This window comes from Aspergillus oryzae, chromosome 5 (assembly GCF_000184455.2).
Source record: "Aspergillus oryzae RIB40 DNA, chromosome 5".
Taxonomy (NCBI): domain Eukaryota; kingdom Fungi; phylum Ascomycota; class Eurotiomycetes; order Eurotiales; family Aspergillaceae; genus Aspergillus; species Aspergillus oryzae.
In genome coordinates, this window is record NC_036439.1 from 3,284,837 (window position 1) to 3,308,118 (window position 23,282).

The following is a 23,282-nucleotide window of genomic DNA, read 5'->3' on the forward strand; positions in this document are numbered from 1 at the left end:
ATTGGACGCCTGGAGATCTCTTGGCTGCCGCGATGCTGGACGTGTTGACATTCGATTCAGCTCCGATGAGCACGATGCTGTCCCTAACGTTCTAGAGGTAAGCCTGCCAAGGTCGATCTCGCCTTAAGGAAGAACGATTTTATCTAATGTCATATAGCTGAATCCTATTTCCGGCCTCCTTCCCGGCCATTCTCCATTGCCGAGCAGTGCCGAAGAAAATGGGCTTCCATATAAAAGGCTGTTGGCAGCAATTATCCAAAGTGCTCTCACCAGAAAGTCTGCTTGCTATTATTAGCTAGGAATTTATAGCTATATGCTGCACACTCACTTTGCTTTGATATGCCTATCGTGATGCATCTTATGAGTCTTAATATGATTATTTTCTAGATCTTGAACCCGAAACCGACCGGTTAACAACTCTACTGTCAATCTCATTGAGATTTACTAGATATTGTACGCAGCTATCCAGGTGGGTATAATGACGTATAATATAATAGCGAGAATGAACGGATTTATGTAGGGATCATAGTTAAAGATGAGAGGAAGTTTCAATATCCCTTCTATCTTTCTTATTGAAATGTTCCTTGGGGTTAATTCTCTTTGGACTGATTGACTGATAAGGTTTCAACGGCGTTACATTCGGTTGGGCAGGGAATGATTTGATTGACGGATCGAATAGAAAAGCGACGATAAGATTTGGAGGGCTGACTCGTAGTGTCGTGATCAAGACACATGAGAAGCCCGTCTGGGTCAATCCACCATATCCATTGGTTTGTTGGAACACATGTTCATGAACTCCGAGGGTAACCAAAGAGTGATTTCATCACCCTATATCATCACGAGACCCCTCGGGACCCAGTGACTTTTGCCCATGGGGTGCAAACAGAGCAAAGCAAATCGATGGGATCTGGAACTGAAGTTTAAAAACTACACCGCAAATGAACAGCAGCCTGGTCGATGCCAGGAACATCCCTGTCCCTTGCTACTCAATCAAAATGTGGCAGACGCTAGATCCATAAACTGTCCAATTATTATGGTAATCGGACATGTTCAGTCACGCAAGGGATGGGTACTAAAGCTTTTCCGACCGTTGTCATTTACGACCTTCCCATCTCCAGACGCAGCAGCCACCCTCATTATTGGGTTTCTTTCACGCGATGACTGGCCCGGGGATCTTATCAGTCCCCTGTCAAAAATGTCATTGTTTCACTAGCCCTTTCTTTAAAGACATCTTCGGCCTCCACAATGCCCCTAAAATGGTACCCTACAGATCTTAGCATGCATCCTCTTACCCCTACCGGATAATACATAAAATAATCCAGTCTTCCCCAAAAAATCTGCAAAAAGACTTCGTCTGTCTCTCACGTCCATCGCAGCCAGATCGCCCAAATCCAACTCAGAATGCGCTTTCAAGGCGTTGTGCCGACGGCTTTATTGGCCATCTCATGCACCGACAAGGCGTGTGCTTCCAAGCATGGACGCTCTGATCAGCCAGTGCACGAACCCTCGGTCCTAGACAGGAGAACATCATTGTCTTCGGAGGAGCGTCAGCTCCGCTCACACGATAACTTTCGATTTCTCAATGACGAGACGAGGCGTATGTATTCATACTTCCTGGTGGATGAATGCTGATGTAGGCATATGGATCAATAGCCTACCTCGTGGAGAGCTTGCCTGATGTGCCATTCGACGTCGGTGAATTGTACTCGGGATCAGTGCCAATCGAAAAGGGTAACAGCTCGAGAACTCTCTTCTTTGTGTTCCAGCCGACAGTGGGGGAGCCTGTGGACGAAATTACAATCGAGGTTAATGGGGGCCCGGGTGCTAGCTCCCTCGAAGGGTTCCTCCAAGAAACCGGCAGATTTGTTTGGCCACCAGGAACCTATGCGCCAGTCATTAATCCGTATTCCTGGGTAAATCTGACTAACATGTTGTGGTACGTTTCGATTGTCTCCTTTGGGATTCCTTCTTTAATCTTCACTATAGGGTTGATCAGCCCGTTGGGACGGGGTTTTCTACAGGCACACCTACTGCTACCACTGAAGAGGAGACGTCCAGGGACTTTATTAATTTCTTTAAGAACTTTCAAGACATCTTTGGAATCAAGAAATTCAAGATTTACGTGACCGGTCAGAGCTATGCTGGGCGTTATGTGCCGTACATTGCTGCGGCAATGCTGGATCAAAATGACAAGGACTATTATGACGTCCATGGTAGGCTCTTTCTCTTGCAACGAGGAAGTAGGCCCCACAAACATTCATATGCTGATGCTTTTCAATGTAGGGGCACTGGTTTACGACCCAGTCATTGGCCAATTTGACTATGTGGGACAACAAGTGGCTGCTGTGCCAACTGTGCAGGAGAACGCTAACATCTTCAACTTTAATGCAAGCTTTATGAATCAACTACAAAGTCTTCACAAATCGTGTGGTTATCAGGACTTTATAGACGAATATCTTACTTTCCCTCCATCGGGGGTCCAGCCTCCGAAGTCTTTTGACCCTACCAGCGACGCTGATTGTAATATCTATAACATGATCACGGATGCAGCTTATCGAGTCAACCCTTGCTACAACGTGTACGCCATCAACCAGATGTGTCCCTTTCTGTGGGATGTTCTTGGAGGGCCCACGAAACTGCACTACCTACCCGCCGGAGCCACGGTGTATTTCGATCGCGATGATGTCAAGAAAGCTATGCACGCACCCAATATGACCTGGTCCCTGTCCTCGCTCCAGCCTGTCTTCGTTGGTGGCGACGCCGGAGTTGGGAGACTGGGTGATTTGTCCGCCAACCCAATCGAACGTGTTCTACCCCAAGTGATTGAAGCCACAAACCGAGTTCTCATCAGTCACGGAGATTACGATTTTATTCTCCAGACCAATGGAACCCTTTTGGCTATCCAGAACATGACTTGGAACGGACAACTAGGATTCCAGTCTCAGCCGAGCACCCCGATTGAGATTGGTCTGCCGGACCTCCAGTATGCGGAGGTGTTTGAAGAGAACGATCTCTTCTCATGGCGCAGCGGCCAGGGAGTAATGGGCATACAACACTATGAGAGAGGAATGATGTGGGCGGAGACATTCCAGAGCGGCCACATGCAGCCTCAGTACCAGCCCCGAGTCGCCTACCGTCACATCCAGTGGCTACTCGGGCGGATTGAAGAATTGTAGGTGAGTTAGGACCATGAAGTTGGAAGATGATGATATGCTACATATACCTGTATACTGTTCTGATACTACTGATACTACACTACCTGTTATGTCATATCTCGAGATAAGGAGACAAGAGCTTTGACCGACGGGAATACATTTCCTAATCAAGCATATTCTTAGAAGCATCCGCTAATTGGCATACAATGATCCTGATATCATTTTTTAACCCGTCAAGGTAAAAACCTTCACGCAGCCTCCAGATCTTTGGGACTTTGATTTGACTTCCAGATATACTTCCCATCACCTTTTCCGCCAACAGCCTAAGATCTCCGTTGTAACGAGCAGGAGTAGAACAGCGCAGCCACGGAATGATAGGGAAAGCTGTCTATTCCGACAGTACCTTTGAGTTTGTAAAAGAAGACTGGAAGCATCATTGATGTACTCCTCATAGGTTCATACTTGTAACGTACAAATATACATACATGTATAAACATGTACGGATCCCGTGGTGGAGACACAATACATGTACTGTACTTGGTTCTACCTTGCCCTATACAGCGCATGATAGCGAAGTCCCAGCCTTGCATGATGCTCAATTAGTTAATAATTGTATCCAGTTCTCCGTCACAGTGTACCAGACAATGCCACGGTCGGGACACACGAAGTATGCTTAGAGGGCACATCGATCGGATCCATGTATGTACCATCTGTATGTACCATCACGATCCAACGATCACGATATCTCGTGACCAGAGATTCCCCGGGTCCATCAGGCCTCCTCATTCCGAGGAAAACTGGAGACCAGGGCCCTTCTCCAGAGTCCGGAACTAGGGAGTAACCGAAATCATACCCACCGATAAAGTCCTCTTTTGACAACCTCCATGTACGAGTCTCAAGTTGGCATAGTTAGACTTTGGGAGTGGAGTTATACCCGATATATGCACTCCAGTCGCCGTTGACTGCGTCCCTCTGTCCGGTCGCACTTTGGAGGGTACGATGCCCACATGAGTCCCCATCGCAATTTGGAGTACCAATGAATCTCTCCAGTTTCATGGCAGTATTCGTAAGTGATGTTCCTGATAATTTTATCAGACCACGTTATTTGTTATTGAATGTCAATCGTATCATCGAGGATTACCCCGTATCGTAGAATTAGAGTACGTAGGAATAAACAATTTTTTCTCCTCATCTTCTCACCTTATTTTCGTTCCCCCTCCTTTCCCCTTCGTCGTTTCTCGATCTCTCCCCGCATTCTTGCGGATCTTGTGACGCCACGTGCGTATTTGACTCTTTTATCGTCCGTGAAGGTCGTATGGCGTGGTGAAACAACTCTTTGGGGGATCCAAATGTTTGGTTGTCGGATTGGGAAAAGGTGGTTTGCACTTGACCATTCCCGAGGACGTGGGGCGGGATTTACTCCGAGTACAGACCAATTTACTAAGACCATGTAACGCTATTCCGCAATGAATCTCTGCTCGTATATGAGCAACGGAGGTTATGTAAATGGCATAATTGTACTGCCTAAAAATAGCGAGGAAAAAAAAAAAAAAGAGGATACTTCGTGTCATCTATCATATTATCAAATCTTTTTTCCCATCCTTCTTTCACGATATCGGCCCCAAACTTGCCAGAGGTTATCCGGCAGTAACTTCCATGCTCCATGAAAATTTGAACCCTGTAAATACGAGCCGTTGATTGGGTTGAAGGGCGACGGTGGAGCCGCGGGCAAGAATCCTACGCTGGGATGACGGATGCGGCAATGACCGTCCCTTCGCCTTTGACGATCAATACTTGGGTGGGAGGCGGATTAAGCTGAACTGCATCTTATAAGATAAACGACCTCGTGTTTTGGAGATGCATTGCGTTGCGTGGATGGTTTATGTTGACGCTATCTGCGTTGTTTGTTTTTTATAACCCCCGTCTCTTACCTTTTATAGAGGTTCTCGTGAGCATTAACAGAGTTAGGGTTCAACATCTATCCTGCCAAGGAGGCTGTCTAAGCTAACCCCTGTAGGGTTAATCTTACCAAGAGAATAGAGAAAAGCTTTGCCTTTCGTATGGCTTGGTATATGCGGGATTTTGCATACAGATTCAGTATCCTTATTTGTCTATCTAATTTCAGTCTACTGTGTATTTTATATTTTTTTTTTCTTTCTCTGTACGTCGCAAGGACATGTCTTCCCCAAACGGGATTAGCGTGATTATATTACGGAGTCCATCCAGAGCGATGACGTAGGGCAATAACTAAGGTCATCTCGGCACGTGGACTTGATATACTCGTGATAATGCTCCCTTCGAGAACCAATCGTTGTACGCATTTGCCCCTCATGTTTCCTTTCGGAGCTCCACTCTATATGTCCAGACTCCAATGGCATGATTTAACAAAATAGGCAGATGGATTCCTCGGGCTCCGAGGACTAGGTACCTATGTAATCCTACGGTATCTTCATGGAAGTCCAAAGAATTGCGGTGGACGACATTGTCTGACAACCAATCCAAGCCAAGAGATGACCTTCACCGGGTTCTGACCAATGGTCGTCTGGAAGCACGCCTTCTAACTCGTTTCCTACTAGCGCGGTGATACTTTTTGCTATCTGGCCACTGGGAAGGCAATGAAATTTGCTTAACTATGGTTCGACATCTGTGGGAGCCGCCCGAAACTCTCTTATCCGGCTTTGCTTCGACGGTTATATCAACTATTGGTACGGAGTCATGGCGGGTTGTTTGGTTACCCGTCGCTGAGGTATGGTATGGACGGTATCGAAGGCAAACAGAACGAGGCACGTGGTGGTGGCACATTACATTCCTACAGAAAGGATAAAGAAATCTCTGTGACCGTCAGACTTTTGTACACCTTTCAGCAACGATCTGTAAGTCGAAGGGTCACTAAGGAGTGAACTAACAAGTTTAGCGCGCTGTGCACAAAGAGTTACTATGATTGGATGAAGTACAGATCTGCTCCAAGAAAGGTTAGTCAGCCTGGCCCGGACTGGCCGTAGTCTTCGCCGGTTGCAACTTTACCTTCACACCCAGGGCCCGTGGCGACTCCTCCATCTGCGCCGCACTGGCCGATCCACCGTGGATTCTCCAATCATCTTCCCCGCGAATCCCCATCGCTTTTGGCGGGTGTGGGCTTCATTCAAACCTATCAACGGCCCGTGTTGTGTCTCCCGCTTTAAGTCAGTTGGGCGAGGACCTTTTCCCTGATATTCGTCTGCATGTCTGTCAGTACAGTATTTCTTGATACGAGAGACGAGTCCCGGAACGGCCCCCGTGAAAGTTTCAGATATCCGGTGAGTATGATATCAACAATGAGGGAGTGATTCACTGGGTTGGAATTCACCACCGAGAACTCTTTGCATTTCCATAGGTAAACTGTGGTTTCCAGCAGAGAATTGACCTATGTATCGACGTTGTTCTTCCCATGGGGCGTCAGCGAAAGGGTATGGTAGCAGATGGCATCATTGGCCTGCAATAGCATCCAGATGATTTTTCCGTGGTTGCCACATTACGTTACGAACTGGACGGCTTCTACCGAATGAATGTAATTTACAAATACCGCCCGATACGAGGTTCAATCGTCTGTTTTACGCCAAGGAGAAAAAAAAAATAAAAGTAAAAAAAAAGAATACCTCATGGAAGATGATTGTCTGATAGGAGCTTTATCTTTCTCTCTCAACCATATTTTCCTTTTTTTTTTTTTTTCTTCTCGTCTGGTTAGTAGGAGGAATTGGATTGCTTATATAGGCCCCCAGTTTCCTCATCTTCTCTGCCTCGTCGCCTTTCTTCACCTCTCTTCTTTCCATACTTCATTCTCTCTTCCTCCACCTCTTCCATCCCCACACTTTCCAACCCAGATCTTCAATCGCCAGGCCGATAGCTATCGCAGCTTCGTCTTCCTGTTCTCAAATAATTATTGCGATCCAAGGAACATCAAACACGGACCGTCCAAGTTCTGTCTCAAACTCCCTTCTGATCTATATACCATTTACACTTGTTGTCTAGCGTGACAGCAGACTGTCACATCTTCAGCTATTCGACACACGTTCAGTAGCAGCTGTCCTCAGGTATATACGGACACTCCATCGAAATCTCGAACAACAGCCCAAACTCGCCCTTTTTCCCGGCATCACGTCCCTAGCGCCACCTGTTGAAACCCTGGACGACTTACAGCCCAGTTGAACAGCCATTGCGCCTTGCCATCTCGGCCCCTGAGCGCCATTGCTTGCCCCCGGTCTGCATCACCAGAAGCCCTACCGACCCAGACCCCGATAGAGATTGCCTTTGCGACTATAACGGACCAAAGTAGACTTAGCCCCCCTTGACCGGCTTGCCAATCGACAACTTAGATCTCGGACGGTAGACGATCACCACCCTCCGGTATCGAGAAGAAGATTCCCAGAGCGCGCCAGCCCATCTGTCCATAGCAGCAAACGAACCGGCACCATGGTGTTCAACCCATTTAAGAAACACGACCACGACTTCCCCGGGGTGGTCGTGCCCCTCGGCAGTGCCCCAGCGCATTCCCACCCGAACCCGTCTTTACATGAAAAGGATTCTGGCCATGACGAGAAACATGACGCCAGAAGCGACAAAGCTCCCTCCGAGGAGAACGGTGTCGCTACCTCCCTCCCGGACAATGCCCACTTGACCCTTGAAAGCCTGCGCGCCGAAGTGGAAACCGACATTGCCGCCTCCGGCCATGACTCCGCATATGACCGTATGTGCCTATATTGTTGCCCATGAAATAACCACTTGCCCCTTTATACAAAAAGAAGACCGGGAAAAAAAAGTCCCGTATAACCCCATTTGAGATGCGGATCTGATAGTTGTCTACAGGCAAAGCAAAGGTCATCAACAGAGCCATTCAGGATATCGGCATGGGCCGTTATCAGTGGGAGCTGTTTGCACTCTGTGGATGTGGTTGGTTGGCAGACAAGTAAGCGAATCTGTCCCTGTCTTGATAATCGAATTTGTGGCTAACAGTCCTTGATTAGTCTCTGGTTGCAGGTAGGAAACCGGAACATGCTCTCCTGATGTTCCATGTCATGTACTAAGGTGATGTAGGGTGTTGCCCTAACATTGACTCAAATGTCCGCGGAATTCGGGGTCTCTGAAAGTCGTGTCCGTTTCACCACCTGCGCGTTGTTCTTGGGTCTCTGCCTGGGTGCTTCGTTCTGGGGTGTCGCATCGGATGTTATTGGACGTCGTCCTGCTTTCAACCTGACTCTTCTCATCACCAGTGTGTTCGGTCTGGCCGCCGGGGGTAGTCCCAACTGGATCGGGTATGTCCTCTCTTCCTGCTTCTAATGGTGAATGATTGCTGACGAATAAATCAGTGCCTGTGCCCTATTCTCCTGCTTGGGTCTCGGTGTTGGTGGAAATCTTCCAGTTGATGGCGCACTCTTCTTGGAGTTTCTTCCATTCGCCTCTGGCAACCTCCTGACCATGCTGAGTGTCTGGTGGCCCATTGGTCAACTTATCTCCAGGTATGCTCTACCGTCTATTGATACCTGACACATTCAACTAACAGCCGATGAAGTCTGCTCGCATGGGCCTACATTCCAACATACTCTTGCGCTAGTGACCTGCCTGCCTGCAACAGTGTTGCCGATGGTGTCCAGTGCTGCACCAAGCAAGATAACATGGGGTGGAGATACCTGGTCCTCACCTTGGGTGCTCTGACCTTTGCCATGTTCTTCTGTCGTTTCTTCCTCTTCCACCTCTACGAGTCGCCTAAGTTCTTGCTCTCTCGTGGTCGCCAGACCGAGGCTGTCCATGCTGTCCACGGCATTGCCCACAAGAACAAGAAGCAAACCTGGCTCACCGAGGACATCCTCAACGAGATCGGTGGCTACCCGGAAGAAGTCGAAAAGCAGACTCTTACAGTCAAGGAGATCATCGCAAGATACCTTTCCAAGTTCTCCCTGGAACGTATCAAGCCTCTATTCGGCACCAAGAAGCTGGGTATCAACAGTACGTCTCACTTCCAACTACTCCCACCACACACACAACTAACATGAAACACCCCCCACAGCCGTCCTCCTCTGGTTCTGCTGGGCCACCATTGGCATGGGCTACCCCCTCTTCAACGCCTTCCTCCCCCAATACCTCAAACAATCCGGCGGCGGCGCCGAGCAATCCACCTACACCGTGTACCGCAACTACGCCATCACCTCCATCGTCGGCGTCCCCGGCTCCATCCTGGCCTGCTACACCGTCGACATCAAATACATCGGCCGCAAGGGCACAATGATCATCTCCACCCTGATCACCGGCGTCCTCCTCTTCTGCTTCACCGCCAGCACAGACCCCAACGTCCAACTCGTCTGCTCCTCCCTCGAAGCCTTCTTCCAAAACATCATGTACGGCGTCCTCTACGCCTACACCCCGGAGGTCTTCCCCGCCCCCAACCGCGGCACCGGAACCGGCATCGCCAGCTGTCTCAACCGTATCGCCGGCCTCTGCGCCCCCCTCGTCGCCATCTACAGCGGCTCCGCAAACCCCAACGCCCCCATCTACGCCTCCGGTGCTCTCATGCTCGCTTCCTTCGTCGCTATGTGTTGCTTCCCCATCGAAACGAGAGGGAAACAGTCCCTTTAGATCTGACTCTGTTGGTGTCTCATCGAGTCCTTACTTTCTTGCCCTGATCGAATGTAGGATATGAAAAGATTCTTCCCTGTTTGTGTGACACTTATGTGCATGATACCATTTTTACTTTCCCCCTTGTCTTCGGATAAAATTTATATGGCAACGGATTCTCTATACATATACATTTACATACCCTTTTACTCACTTTCGTGTATACACTGGATTCGATTCATGATGTTTGATATTATGTTCACGACACATGAATGCTTACTTTACCTACTTACCTGCTGCCAAATCCTAAAATCAAAAGTATATATGCCATATACCCGTTATATATATAAATATTTCTACCCGTATACCCTGTGCATAATCATTTAGCTAGAAGGATGTGTTGAATACCATTTCTCTTCTTCCACTTTGACTTTTTCAACCTTTCAAGTCCTTTTGTCCCCAATTGGTCGGGTATTTAATTCTCTCAGATAGAACAATGAAAACTGACAATGAAATAAAAGTTTATTTATTGTGGAAATGCCTCAAAACGGTCGCGTAGAGACAAAGAAAACGACTCGTGATTGTTAAATGACTTGAGCGACATGTCGGCTGCCTTAGGACTAAAGATCATTGTCAAAGCATTTTGAATAGTTACATAAATATCTAGATGCGTGTCTCTGTTACTTTGTACTATACAACATCGAGGAGCGTTTACGCGTAAACGAGACAAACAATTACAAAAGCAGGCCAATATAACAGACGCACTTCTTCGAAATGCAAGTATTCCCTATGTCCCGCATTCTCCATATGCCACGAAAATAATGTAAAGTGCGCAAGTATCAGAACATAAAACAGTAACGTAGATATCCCCGTAGAGAAACCCAATAAAAGCCCATAACAAATGCTTTGCCCGAACCTGATTAATCCAGAAAAAAGAAGAAAAACCTGAAGGGAATAACACCCGAGACAAATGCGACCCTACCACCCAATGATCATGGAATAGAATTCATGGCCCATCGTTCTTAGTCGTAAAAATTCATTTCGAAGGAGGTATTACGATTTCAGACAACCTGATGCCGTCTACCTCTCCTCTCTAACAATGTCGCGTTATCCAGACTGAGTTCGAATGGTTGCCGCGATGACCGAGCAATATTCTGCTTGGCTGCCGCCGCCACCTTGGCACTATGTGTGCCGTAGCCCTGCTGCGGCTGTCGAGGCTGATGAGACTGTCGTACTTGGGCGGCAGCGCTCGGCGGCGCGCCCAAGTTTGTGGATCGCAATTTGGCCTCCATTGCAGCCACTTCTCGAGACTGTTGAGAGCCCTTGTGAACCTTCGGCGCCGCATACTCATTCTGGTGAATGGGCTGATACGTGACTTGCGGGCCATCCTCGTCATAATCCTCGTTGAGGGGGTTCAGAGCCGACTGGAACCCGGTGGTCGGGTTGGCCCCGCGGCCGCGGGACGTCTTCAGCCGCTTGCTTTCTTCTTCTTGGCGATGGACGGCGTAGCCCACATCGAAGACCTCGCGCAAGTTGATCGCCCCGGGCGACCGGAAGTCCATCGGGCGTTCCAGACCAGCGGAGGGCTGGTCCGACAGTCGAGCGCTGGCTGGAGCATATGGTGCCTGGTCTGCCGCGAAAGCGTCCAACGGCTGTTGACGGGCGGAGGGCAGAGGAGTCGTCAATGGGGGGGCGTCTGTGGCTGCCTGGGTTTCTTCGTCGCTTCCACGTATCCATGGGTGGGCCAAGAATTCTTTAATCGAGTATCGTTGTTCAGGATCCACCGTCAGGAGATGGGAGATCAGATCCTTTGCAGACTTCGAGATGTCGTCCCACCACGGCGACAGGAAAGTGTACTGGCCGCGCGCCACCTTCTCCGTTAGGGCTTGGATGCTCTCGTCGTAGAAAGGCGGGAAACCACAGAGGAGAGTGTAAAGCACACAACCCAAGGCCCACATGTCGACACTCTTCGAGTATCTTTCATCCTTGACGATCTCTGGGGCAGTGTAACCAACAGTCCCACAAGGAGTCATAGTTTGACTGTCCCAGATGACTTTTGAGAGACCGAAATCGGCAATTTTAATGACACCGATTCCGCCGGATCCCTTTCCGGGGATAAACTCCCCTTCATCGACTTTGTCTTCATCCCCGGGTTGAAGAGGCTTGGGGTTCTTGCTTGGAACGAAGGGAATAGGATAGAACAAAAGATTCTCCGGCTTAATATCACTGGAGATGCTGTTAGCCGCTGGTCATGTTGTTTTGAAGGCATCAGGAGGATTATACCGATGGACGACGCCGGAGGTCTCGTGCAGATACTCAATTGCTTTTGCAACCTGAGTGATAACATGCCGACTTAGATCCTCGCTGAAGTAGGTTAACCGTACGATCTGATGGAACAGTTCGCCGCCAGGGCAGAGTTCCAGAATGATATAGTAATATTGGCGTGATTCAGAAAATGAGATCAGCTTGACAATGTTGGGATGGTCTATTTGGCGCATAATTTGGACTTCTTTCAGAATGTTGGCGCGCTGTGAATCGCAATCAGCAACCCTACCCTATTATGACTTGCTTGGTAAGAAACAGAAGACACGAAGGAGAATCGAGACGTAACAGGAAATAAGAAAGATCGCGGGTCAGTATACTGTGGCTAAGAGATTTGCGCACCTCCGTAACCTTGGTTTGTTTGACCTCGGGATGCAGATGGGCGGCGGACTAAGAGAGACGGCGAATGGTTTGGTTTAAGCGCACAGGAAGAGAGAACGAGCATAACTCTGAGCAGATGAGGGTAATTGGGAAAGAGGGGAGTGGTATCAGGAGAACAACAAGGGTTAAGTCCAAAGAAGCCTACCTGATTGCTATTCATTTCAAACTTGCGGACGACTTTAATCGCTACTTCGTTATGCTCTCCCGTCGAATCTTTGGCACGATAGACATTACTGAAGGCGCCGTCGCCCATCTTGTCCGTCAAGATCCAGCGCTCCAGTCCTGGGTACTTAGGCATTTTGTTTCGTTGGCTTCGCTCCTCGGCGACAATCTGCTCGATCTCTAGATCACGGGCTCGCCTCGACTGAGTCTCAGCCGACGACTTTTGAGGCGCTTGAGCTTGGCCGTTTCCAAGCCTGCTGTCAATGGCATCTAGGTTGCCTGCGGCAGGAGGGTATGAGCCTTGGGGCTGACGTTGATGCTCGGCATGTATGGGAGAAACATTGGTGGTTGGCTCGGCATGGGGAGTTACCAAGCGAGCTTGTTTCCCATGACGTATGAAATTCTTCAAATTTTGAATGGTACTCATGGTGCTGAGTAATCAATCCAGTCCAAAAGAGATAGAAAAGTAAAGTAAAGGGGGGAAAGAAGTAAGGGAGTGGGGGTGGAAAGAGAGGCGGGCGTCGGGGGAAGGAGGACACAAGTTAAAGGAAATGGGAAATCGGACAAGGGAGGCAAAAAAATAAAACAAAAAATAATGATGATGAGAGACTATCGGGTCGAATGACGTTGGTGATGATGGTGGTTTTCGGCCGGGGGGGGGGAAATAAGTTGTTCGTATTTTCCTCTCTTCAGTAGGCAATTTTAGCCTTTCCTCTTTCTGTTCTTCTCTTTAATTAAATTTGTAAAATTTCTCTTTTTTCCACTTTTTTTTTTTTGCACTTTCTTTTTCCTACCCCGCCGAGTCTGGGCTGGCGTCACTGGGGGAAATAGAAAAGGCAAACAAAACGTCTGGTAACGTTTCCAGTGGTCAAAGTTTATCCCAAGAATGAGATATAAATCAAAATTAAATGTCTGAGGAAAGGTCAAGAGAGGAAGCAGAAGAAGAAGAAGAAGAAAAATAAAAAATAAAAGAAATATGCAAAGGATTCCCTAAGCAGTGTAGTAGGTCAAGAGAATGGGGCACTTAATTCTTTAAAATGCGACGACGGGTGATGGAAGCGAATTAATGAAGGAATCAGAGCCCGAAATCAATGGTGGGGAAAAGAGCAGTAGTGACGGAAGCTGAGGTTGAGGATTATCTTTAAAAGAGATCAGATGAGACGATTGCCAGAGATTCCAAAGAAGGGCCCCTTTTCGCGACCTACCTCATCGACGGTGATCATAATTCAATTCAGAAACCAAACCGGGAATTCCTGTTCGATCCTTTTCTTTCCCTCATTCTGTATTGTTCGCTTTTCTCGTCATTATGAAGGAGAATGTTCAACGATGACGTCGCGGATGGAGATGGACTCCCTGGGGCAAGCGGTTATGTCATCCGATGACTCAGCCTCCATGGCTCTTCCCTTTTCCTCATCTCATCTCATTCTCTCACTCTTTGTCTTGTTGTTTGCTTCAAGAAAGTAACATCATCAGTGCCAATGGATGGGTTAAACTAGCCATACGGTACCATACCCGTCTGTAACCTCCCAACCATCTTGAACAGGTACCGTACCAGTAAACTGAGGTTGAGATTGATATCATATGCCCGGGTTTTCTTCCTCCAGATCCTCTTTCGTCATCTATTGAAGTTTCGGCCGAACTATGTAAAGATGGCGGCTGAAGGGAATGGGAAAGGAAAAAAAATTTAAAAATTGAAAAATTAAAAATTAATTTAATATGAGACTAAGCGACATGGATAGTGGTATGGCATGCATGTACCTATATCTGCAATGCATTTCCTCTATGATTTTCCCAATTACACTGTACATATGTAAAGCCCTGGGGATGTGCTTAAGATATGTATGTATCTCGGGGATCCGGATATCCTGGATCGGTGGACAGGATCTGTTTCAGACCTTTCCAACTTTTTGTCTGGGACCCGATTCTCCTGCTGTATAGGGAACCAAAAATCCTCCGCGACCGGTTCCTTGACCGGGCAACTACTCATTGGACTCAAGGGAGGGTTAACATGCTCTCAGCAACCATGGGCACGAGACGCCACTCCCGAGATAATAAGAGATAATAAGCATGATTAGCATTATCTATGACATACTTGAAGGCCGAAAAAAAACAAATAACATAGAATAAGATAGAAAGAGTCAATTGAAGATCCAACTATAATCAACACAATATGTACAGCCAATTGCATTGAGTGGGACAAGAATATAGTAGTGCTAGGAGCACATCAGCATAGCATAGCAGAGACTGTGTAGCAGTGCGACCTTGAACCGTCGTACAGTATGGGCGAATGAAAGCGTTTGAGACTAAAAAGAACCTTTGCTGCAGGGGTTGAATACCCGAATTAACTAGGACTTTGACTCTGCAAGTCGACTACCCCTCGTCAGCGTTTCTTTCCTCCCCCGCCTCTTCATGTATCGTGTCCTCTTGTGTGTTTAAGCGACAACTCTACAAGATCGACTTTGCGACTATACGGACGTATATACGTATTTCTACACCATAGACTGGTCATCATCGCTACAGGTTTATAATCTGATTAATTAGTGGATCATTCTCGCCTGTCACTGGTCCACCCGAAACAATCCACTTGCACATCGGATCCGCAACGTGGAATGTCCCTTTCATCGCCTCGCTGTTCGCACTCGAGTCATCTCTTTGGTACCAACGCGGTCACTCCCTGCGTGTCGCGCCCTGCCTCTTTACATTTTTCAAAGTTGGGTACTCTATTTTCGGAGTCCTTCAGCCTCTAGATTATTGACTGTTGAGAGTGGATCTCTCATATCTTTTTGGGTTTCCATCGAGACGCGCTTCCCGAACGGTACCCTTACTCCGTACGCTGCCCTTGCTGGATTCTTCTTATTATTCTTTATTCTTATGCTTATGATTTTAAGATTGCACTCTGAATATTTTTTATCTTAAGAAAGACAGGAACACAACCCTGTGGTCTCTTTTTGTTTTGCTTTCTTCTTCTCTCTTTTTGTCTTTCTCTCTTCTTATTTCCTTATCTTGTTGCCTTCGGTTGGAACCGTAGTGTCGAAACTCGACCCTACGGATCAGATCGCCTTGCTTTCGATATGCGACGCCAGCATTAACCCTCCTGGACCAATCTTATTCGAAACAGTCTTGGTATCATGATATTACTCTGCAGCGGCCCCATAGTTTGGTAATAATATTCAGTTTTGCCAACAATCCGGTGACCAACAACGTTGTGATTTCCGGCTTACGGTGCAGTTGGGCTCTTCGGTCAACATGCCCGGCATTGCTGGCACGTCTCCCGCCTCACTAGAGCACTTGGGCCGGCCGCTATTCAGGGCCCACAAGTCACTTCCCCGAAGGCCAAATGGCGATCCAAGTGTACATGTCATCAACGCGTCTCCATCTGACCCCATCGTTGACACTTCAAATGGCGGTGCTCACGCAACGGCGCCTACTCTTCCTTTAACACCTCCTGGTGTTCCTTCAGATGAATCCCCAACTCCCAAAGAGCTGGAAATGCAAAAGCTCGCCTCGCCGCACTCCATGTCCGGAACGGTGACACCTTCAAAACCATCGCATCCCCCCACCCCCGAAACGACGCCGCCTCGACTTCCTGCCACGACCTATCGACCCACAATTGGTGGTCAATTCCGGCAGGCTTCTTGCTCGTCTCGTGCGGAGTCTTTCCAAACAGCATGCGAAATGATCTCCGACGGTGAGACCGAGACCCCTCACCGATCGTCCCCATCGTCGCGTCAGTCGACCAGACAGAGGTCACTGCAAAAGAGTGTTCATTCAGAACCCAATGAGGCCAGGCCAGAAGACACCACACCTGTCGGTGACCACTCCGATGCCATCTTATTAAAGCCATCCCGGTACGAAGGTATTAACGGAGAATGGGCAACGGAGAACAGCGACAGATATGCTGCGTCGCGTCAGAGGCGTAGGCGCTCAAGGAACCATTCCTCCGATACTCTCCCCACCGCCAACGTACCGGAACTGCCTCAGGATACGTATAGCACAAGTGCGCGCGACTTGGATGTCCCACGAACGCGCGAGAGGAATGTACGCGTTCGAGTCCGAGATGCTCAGGACACCGGCGCCAGTCCATATCCAGAGCAGTATCCTGAACAGATCGACTGGAATCCTCCGGAGGGTCGAACAGATTCCTACAACCACGACGATACTCGCCGATTTTCGGGCGTGTCCACATCATCCACCATCGAAGTGATGATTGTTGACACACCTGAGCCGTATAAACCCTCCCTTCGCCATACAGAGAAGAGGGTTTCGCTGCGTTCGACTAGCTCTCCTATCACGAAGTCAGAGCGTGGATCCCTGGTCTCGAATCCAGAATCGCAGCACCGCTTGGTTCACAAAGCTGCCCGTATTTCTGAACATGATCGTAGAAGCATCGCGTCGGAGATGTCCATCTCTGAGAGCTCAACCCAGGGCGGCCCTCGGCAGCATGTGGAGGTTGTTCCGGTCGTGGTGATCCCAGAGCGTCATTCTTCTTTGAGATCCTCGGCCTCAACCAGCAGAAAGCCATCCAACGCCAGCTCTCGGCCATCGAGCCGCCGAACACGGACGAGATCAGGGAGCAGACCCGAGTCACTTGACCGCCCGCCCCAAAAGAAGCGTACCCTGTCGAATTCCAGTGCGCCCGCCCATCAGGACACAGACTTCCGTGGTCGCAGCCTTGGTCGGCCCATTATCCCTCCACGCAGCTCGTCGTTATCCGCGCCGACCAGCCAAAATAACTCCCGGGCCACGTCCCTCACATCAATGAGTTCGCGCAACCACCCATCGGCGATGGAGAACGAAAAGCAAAACCAGCAGCCTGAGCCACCGATGCCTGAGCCGACGAAAGCACCCCAAGTACGTGACCGAGCCGATGTGTTAAAGACGCAGTCCATTATTATCGGAGTAGAGGACATGGCCCACTTACGCTCGCCGTCAGGGGCTTTCACGCTAGGGTCAATCCCGTCGTCATCACCAGGACTAGTTGAGATTAGTGAAGCTACTCTGGTTCCTTTCTTTCCACACAACAATGAATCTCTACTGCTGGTTGACCCACAGCACCGGTCTGGGCCTCAAGGGCTAGCAATTCGAGTGGAATACCAAGGCAGTCCGGCAAAGCCAGAACTTCCTCAAAGCCCAGGACCGGTCGAGGTAGACTCCCCGCTGCAGAACCCGCGCCAGCCACCGAATCCCCCAGTGTGTAAGGTCAGTCCGCCCACCCCGGTGAATGAGGCAGATCGTGAGCCCGAAAGGGCCACGGGAAATGGGCAGACGGGTGAGCAGCTCCCTCGCCGATTCGGGTCGGTTCGACGCCCTTGGAAGCTCCGACCTCGTTCCGATTCCTTTAATTCCATTGCTCGATCATTCTCGGTGACGTCGGCGAAAAATCGCATGGCAGGGAAAGATATTGACAGCAAACTCCACCCGTTCTGGAGGCCTCGTCGGTTTTGGGAAGATACATCGGAATCTGAAGACCACTCCCCTCGCGAACAGAACTTTTGTTCTCCTGCGTTGGAGGCAGACCAAGTCATTAGCAACTCTTTGGGGATGCCCCAACAGCGGGTTGTGTTTCAAGGGCCTCCTATTTCTCCTCGCAGCATTGACACGAAACGATCTTTCGACGAGGCGGCTTCCCGTCGCCAGGCTCGGGACAGTCTCGTGGGCAGTCGAGTATTCATGCCTGAGGCGTTGTATTCGCAGACTTCTCTTCACCAGCGACGGTATCGCTCCCTCTCATGGTGGCGATTGCGGCTTCGGTTTGGTTCCGTGCGCAGCTTCCGTAAGCGTTTAAGACGCAGTTGGCAACAGCGTGGCGAGGGCAAGCGACAGGCCCGACGTGAGGCACTGAAGCAGAGCATTGGTGAGGCTGTCCTCGTGGACTCCAGCATGCAGACGCGGAGTATGGTGCAGTAACTCTTACGACATGATCGACGATGCTCGAGTACGACCAACACGACACGACCTATATGATGGATGACGATCATGCATGAACGATCAATGTTTTTTCTCTTGTTCTTTATATGTTCTTTTCTTTAATATGTTTATCTTTCTGTTGCAACTATATTGATGCTTGACGAGTCACGAATGATGGACCCACGGAACACGAGATCCAGCACGATGATTGTTCTGGCGCTGTGACATTTCGCATTATGTGTGTTCTCTGTATCATACGCCTATTTTGATGAGATTATAAAATTGCCCATCATGAGAAATACAAGATAACAATGCACAATCATAACATATATATTGTCTCGTGTCCCTGAACCTCGTAAATTTATATATTAAAGGGGGGGGGGACCTGAACACGCAAGCAATGTCAAAGCCAAGAAAGGTATGCAGTGGATCACTTCCACCTCCCCATCCTCCCCCTAACAGCCATCCCTCCAAACTCTGCCTCCCTCTCCCTCTCCCTCCTCAATTCCTCCTCTTTCTCTTTAACGTAAACATCTCCTTCTCCGAGTCCTTCCCCCTCCCTCCGCAGCCGGTCCACCGCCTTCACATTCTCCCACAACGCCGGATCCAAGAACGGCTGCGGACCGGACGAGAAATCATACTCGACAGTCGTGGGCCGAGAGTTCAGCTCCACATGCTGATTCTCCGAGATAGATTTGGACTTGGATTTAGATTCGGCCACTGCCGGCGTTGACGTAGAAGTTGATGTTGAACGAATATGTATCGGCGGGTATGTAGCGGTCGTGTTAGAGAGGGTGGGGTTTCTGGGGGCGGAAAGAGGCCGTTTAGAGGGGACTAGAAGTGTAGAAGACGGCCGCGTTGTTTGAAAAGTCATTCTATATTGACGTAAATTTGAGACTAGGTATATGCTATATTGTACAGTGGTTTTCGCCCGGTGATAGACAGGGAGTAAGTAAGTGATCTACATACTCCGGGTTCAATACTACTACTACTAATCAGTCAAACTGGTTACTTCTGGTAAGGCAGGTCAGCGCTATACCCGAACAGGAACTAGTGGGGGTGAGCTCGTATAACAACTGAAATTTGAAACTGCACCATTTCACTTCTCATCGGCTACAACCATTCATCGGTGTTTGAAAGATTGAATTTCTCATGTCGAGATGGGCTCCAAAACATTTGAAGGCGAGGGCCAAAGAGGCGGTAGTATGAATCAACCCTGTTCTATTATCACTGTAAGAGTTGTGCTTATTTATACCGTGCAGATGATCCGTCCAACTCAACCAGTCCCAATTCTGCTGGTGGAGAGCCGCGAGGCGCCCATCTGTCCCGGGACGGCGACGGCAGTTTGGGAGATGGCGATGGGGACGACGGCGCCGATGGAGACGAAAAGGATGGCGCCGTTACCACCACCCCACTAACCGAACAACAACCTTCGTCGGAAACGACCAGTAAGAAAAAGAAACGAAGAAAGCCCAAGAAGAAAATTTCGGCGTTAAAGCAGTCATCGCCGCCACGGGTCCCGTTGGACGATCTTTTCCCCACGGGCCAGTTCCCCGTGGGCGAGACCCACGAGTATGGATCCGTCGTCGAGGGCACGGCGCGCACGACGTCCGAGGAAGTCCGATATCTGTCTCGGAATTATCTTCAGGATGACAGTGTCCTCACCGATTATCGCAAAGCAGCAGAGATACATCGTCAGGTCCGACACTGGACCCAGGAGAACGTTCGGCCTGGCCAGACTCTCACGGAGATTGCCGTGGGCATTGAGGATGGCGTGAGAGCGCTACTAGACAATGCTGGCCTCGAGACCGGGCAGTGTCTCCAGTCGGGAATGGGATTTCCCACGGGACTCGCCTTGAACGATTGCGTTGCGCATTACACGCCTAATCCAGGCCAAAAGGACATCGTCTTGCAAGCAAGCGATGTGATGAAGGTGGATTTTGGTGTCCATATCAATGGCTGGATTGTTGACAGTGCGTTTACAATGTCGTTTGACCCAACTTACGACAATCTACTTGCCGCCGTTAAGGATGCTACGAACACCGGTATCAAGGTAGGAAAGAGTCCTGGTGTCTCACAGGTTAGGGCGCAGCTAACGTTTTTCAGAATGCTGGAATTGATGTTCGTATCAGCGATGTCAGTGCTGCCATCCAAGAGGCGATGGAAAGCTATGAGGTCGAAATCGGCGGCAAAGTGTTCCCTGTCAAGCCGGTACGAGATATTAGCGGGCATAATATCAACCGCTATCAGATTCACGGTGGGAAGTCTATTCCATTCGTGAAGAATTCCAGCCAAACAAAGATGGAAGAGGGGGAGATCTTCGCCATCGAAACGTTTGGCTCGACGGGCCGTGGCTCTACAGTGGAGGGCGTATGTTTTCCCCTGCTTGCTTGATATGAGTTAAAGTGCTCACAGACATGCTAGTTCGGCGTTTATGGGTATGGAAAAGACCCGAACGCACCGAAGAAGGTGTCGTCCCCTCTGGCCTCGGCCCGATCTTTGTACAAGACAATCAATGAAAATTTCGGCTCGATTGTCTTCTGTCGCCGCTACCTCGAACGGCTTGGGGTCGAGCGCTACTTGGCCGGTGTAAGTATTCGTCATCCTGTCGACCGGATAGTGTGCTAATTCCGGAACAGATGAACAGTCTTGTAAACAATGGGATTGTGGAGCAATACGCACCTCTGATGGATATGAAGGGGTCATACTCGGCACAGTTCGAACATGTGAGTATGCTCCTGTACTGCTGCGAGGAAGCAGAGCTAACCCTGATTTGCAGACTATACTGTTGCGAGAGTCGTGCAAGGAAGTGGTCAGCCGTGGAAATGACTATTGATCTCTTTGCGTGCGCATCAGTGGTATAGGGGACTTCTCCCTTTGAATCGTTATGCTTGATGCCATCCAACATGGCTCATGCTCGACACTCGTTTGCAATCTAGTTTTAGGCCATTCAACATGGTCTATTGTGCTGATTAGATAGTTTAAGTAGGACATCTGTTACTTACAATAGCCAAGATGACTTACATTCTGCTCTTTCCTAATATTTTGTTTTATGAATCAGACACCAGTAGATAGCCAATGTAGAAAATCAATTTACCCTCCGAAACCAGATCAACTTCCCATCCATCGTCGGCTCCAGATCGACACCAACTTCTCTGACCCCGTCCGAACCCAGTCTAAACTCCGCACGAACAACCTCATAATCTCGAGGATCCTTATACATCTCCTGCAACCTGGCCAACCACAACTCCCCACTAACATGCTCCAACGCAATCAACATACTAAACTCCTGACTCCGGCGATCAGCAACCAGCCCTGTCCCCTCCCCATCAAGCCCCAAATCCATACCCCCATACCCAGGATGCCAATAACTCCCAACATACTCCCTGACCTCCAACGCCGGCCTCAAAACCGGACCAGGCAACTCCGGATAAAGGCGCTCCCTCGCACACGCCAACTCCTCCTGCCGCCTGCTTTTCTTCTCCCTAATAACCGCTCCCCAATCCACCCGCTCCCGCACCGGCGTCCCCAACAACCCATCCAACAAATCCATATACAAAACTTGCTGCATTTGGTTACTCGTCATCGTCGAATTCCCCATGATAACCAGTCCCCATTCCCGGTCAGGGAGATACATCATCACGGACCCAAATCCCCTAATACTCCCCGTGTGCCACACGATCTTCTCCCCCCGGTAGTAATCCACCCGCCACCCAAGCGCGTATAAATGTGGTCCGGGGAATGGATTCGTGGCCCCGGACATTGATGCAATTCGGGGCTCTGTAAGCGCTGCATGTCCCTTCTTGCTGAGTGGTTCGTTCTGATACATCATGCATCGAATCCACTTCGCATAATCCTCTACATTGCTGATCATGCATCCGGCCCCTGATAACTCCGTATACTCGGGGTAGTCTATCTCGACGAACCCAGACGAAGTGGAAGTAGAACCAGAAGTAGAACCAGAAGAAGGAGAAGAAGAAGAATCATCCCAAACATACCCCCCAGCCATCACCTCCCCATCCAACCCCCCATCCGGCACATCACTCAGCTTCCAAAACGTCGCATCCATGCCTAACGGTCCCCAAATCTCCTCTCTCAGAAAGACCCCCAACTCAATCCCAGTAAGAGTCTCAATCGCATGCGAAACAGCCGTGTACATGAAACTGTTATACATGTATTTCTCCCGTATCGCGGCTGTCATGGGCAAATGGCGGAGTCTCCTTACCTCGTCTTTCGGGGACAGTGAATTATCGGGGCAGAAATGGTAGGAGTGTTCTGGGAGGCCGGTTCTGTGGGAGAGGGCGTCTTCGAGAGTGATGGTTTCTGTGGCGTGGGTGTTTGGGAGGATGAAGTCGGAGGGGATTAGGGTTGTGAGGGTGGTTGTCCAGGTTAGGGGGTTGGTGGTGTTAGTGTTGTCGTCGATGAGGAGGGATAGGGCTGCTGCTGTGAAGGATTTGGTGGTGCTGGCTGTGTAGTAAAGGGTTTGGGGGGTTGCGGGGGTGTCGGGGTATTTGGATATGCCGTAGCCCTGGATTTGGTTTGGTGAATTGGTTAAGACTAGGTGTGTTGGCTTAGCATGTACTTACCTTGGTGAAGGTATCCGGGCCGTCGAGGATGGCGATTGAGGTGCCTGGAACGTGCCATTCGGCTAGGAGGGTGTTGACGAGATCGTCGAACTCGGGTGTAAAGGGAGATGTTCCGCGTTGCATGCTTGTTGTTTGTATTGTATTTTGTGGAAGAGAGGTTGGGTATCAGTAGATCTGATATGGC

The 23,282-nt window shown here is 49.4% G+C and overlaps 7 protein-coding genes across 7 annotated transcripts; 4 read left to right on the plus strand and 3 right to left on the minus strand.

Annotated features, from left to right (window-relative positions):
* Nucleotides 1–1,401: 1,401 nt before the first annotated feature.
* On the plus strand, nucleotides 1,402–3,176 carry sxa2 (putative pheromone processing carboxypeptidase (Sxa2); the record flags this gene model as incomplete). The annotated part of the gene is made up of 4 exons (XM_001823919.1): nucleotides 1,402–1,597; nucleotides 1,654–1,936; nucleotides 1,987–2,213; nucleotides 2,284–3,176. 4 exons carry the CDS (start codon nucleotides 1,402–1,404, stop codon nucleotides 3,174–3,176), a joined length of 1,599 nt encoding a protein of 532 aa, XP_001823971.1.
* Nucleotides 3,177–7,604: 4,428 nt separating this feature from the next.
* On the plus strand, nucleotides 7,605–9,761 carry AO090120000234 (putative sugar transporter; the record flags this gene model as incomplete). Its single annotated transcript, XM_023237657.1, has 7 exons — nucleotides 7,605–7,878; nucleotides 7,998–8,097; nucleotides 8,156–8,168; nucleotides 8,226–8,443; nucleotides 8,498–8,647; nucleotides 8,701–9,134; nucleotides 9,196–9,761. 7 exons carry the CDS (start codon nucleotides 7,605–7,607, stop codon nucleotides 9,759–9,761), a joined length of 1,755 nt encoding a protein of 584 aa, XP_023092466.1.
* Nucleotides 9,762–10,801: 1,040 nt separating this feature from the next.
* Nucleotides 10,802–13,032, minus strand: AO090120000235 (serine/threonine-protein kinase; the record flags this gene model as incomplete). The annotated part of the gene is made up of 3 exons (XM_001823921.3): nucleotides 10,802–11,966; nucleotides 12,024–12,268; nucleotides 12,589–13,032. The coding sequence occupies 3 exons, from the start codon at nucleotides 13,030–13,032 to the stop codon at nucleotides 10,802–10,804; spliced, it is 1,854 nt and encodes a 617-aa protein (XP_001823973.1).
* A 2,819-nt stretch (nucleotides 13,033–15,851) lies between these two features.
* On the plus strand, nucleotides 15,852–18,512 carry AO090120000236 (uncharacterized protein; the record flags this gene model as incomplete). Its single annotated transcript, XM_001823922.3, has 1 exon — nucleotides 15,852–18,512. The coding sequence occupies one exon, from the start codon at nucleotides 15,852–15,854 to the stop codon at nucleotides 18,510–18,512; it is 2,661 nt and encodes an 886-aa protein (XP_001823974.1).
* Nucleotides 18,513–18,942: 430 nt separating this feature from the next.
* AO090120000237 (uncharacterized protein) lies at nucleotides 18,943–19,386 on the minus strand (the record flags this gene model as incomplete). Its single annotated transcript, XM_023237659.1, has 1 exon — nucleotides 18,943–19,386. One exon carries the CDS (start codon nucleotides 19,384–19,386, stop codon nucleotides 18,943–18,945), a length of 444 nt encoding a protein of 147 aa, XP_023092467.1.
* A 286-nt stretch (nucleotides 19,387–19,672) lies between these two features.
* Nucleotides 19,673–21,348, plus strand: AO090120000238 (putative methionine aminopeptidase, type II; the record flags this gene model as incomplete). Its single annotated transcript, XM_001823924.1, has 6 exons — nucleotides 19,673–19,715; nucleotides 19,775–20,565; nucleotides 20,619–20,882; nucleotides 20,937–21,101; nucleotides 21,152–21,238; nucleotides 21,292–21,348. 6 exons carry the CDS (start codon nucleotides 19,673–19,675, stop codon nucleotides 21,346–21,348), a joined length of 1,407 nt encoding a protein of 468 aa, XP_001823976.1.
* A 165-nt stretch (nucleotides 21,349–21,513) lies between these two features.
* AO090120000239 (uncharacterized protein) lies at nucleotides 21,514–23,221 on the minus strand (the record flags this gene model as incomplete). The annotated part of the gene is made up of 3 exons (XM_023237660.1): nucleotides 21,514–21,549; nucleotides 21,610–23,040; nucleotides 23,099–23,221. The coding sequence occupies 3 exons, from the start codon at nucleotides 23,219–23,221 to the stop codon at nucleotides 21,514–21,516; spliced, it is 1,590 nt and encodes a 529-aa protein (XP_023092468.1).
* Nucleotides 23,222–23,282: the final 61 nt, after the last annotated feature.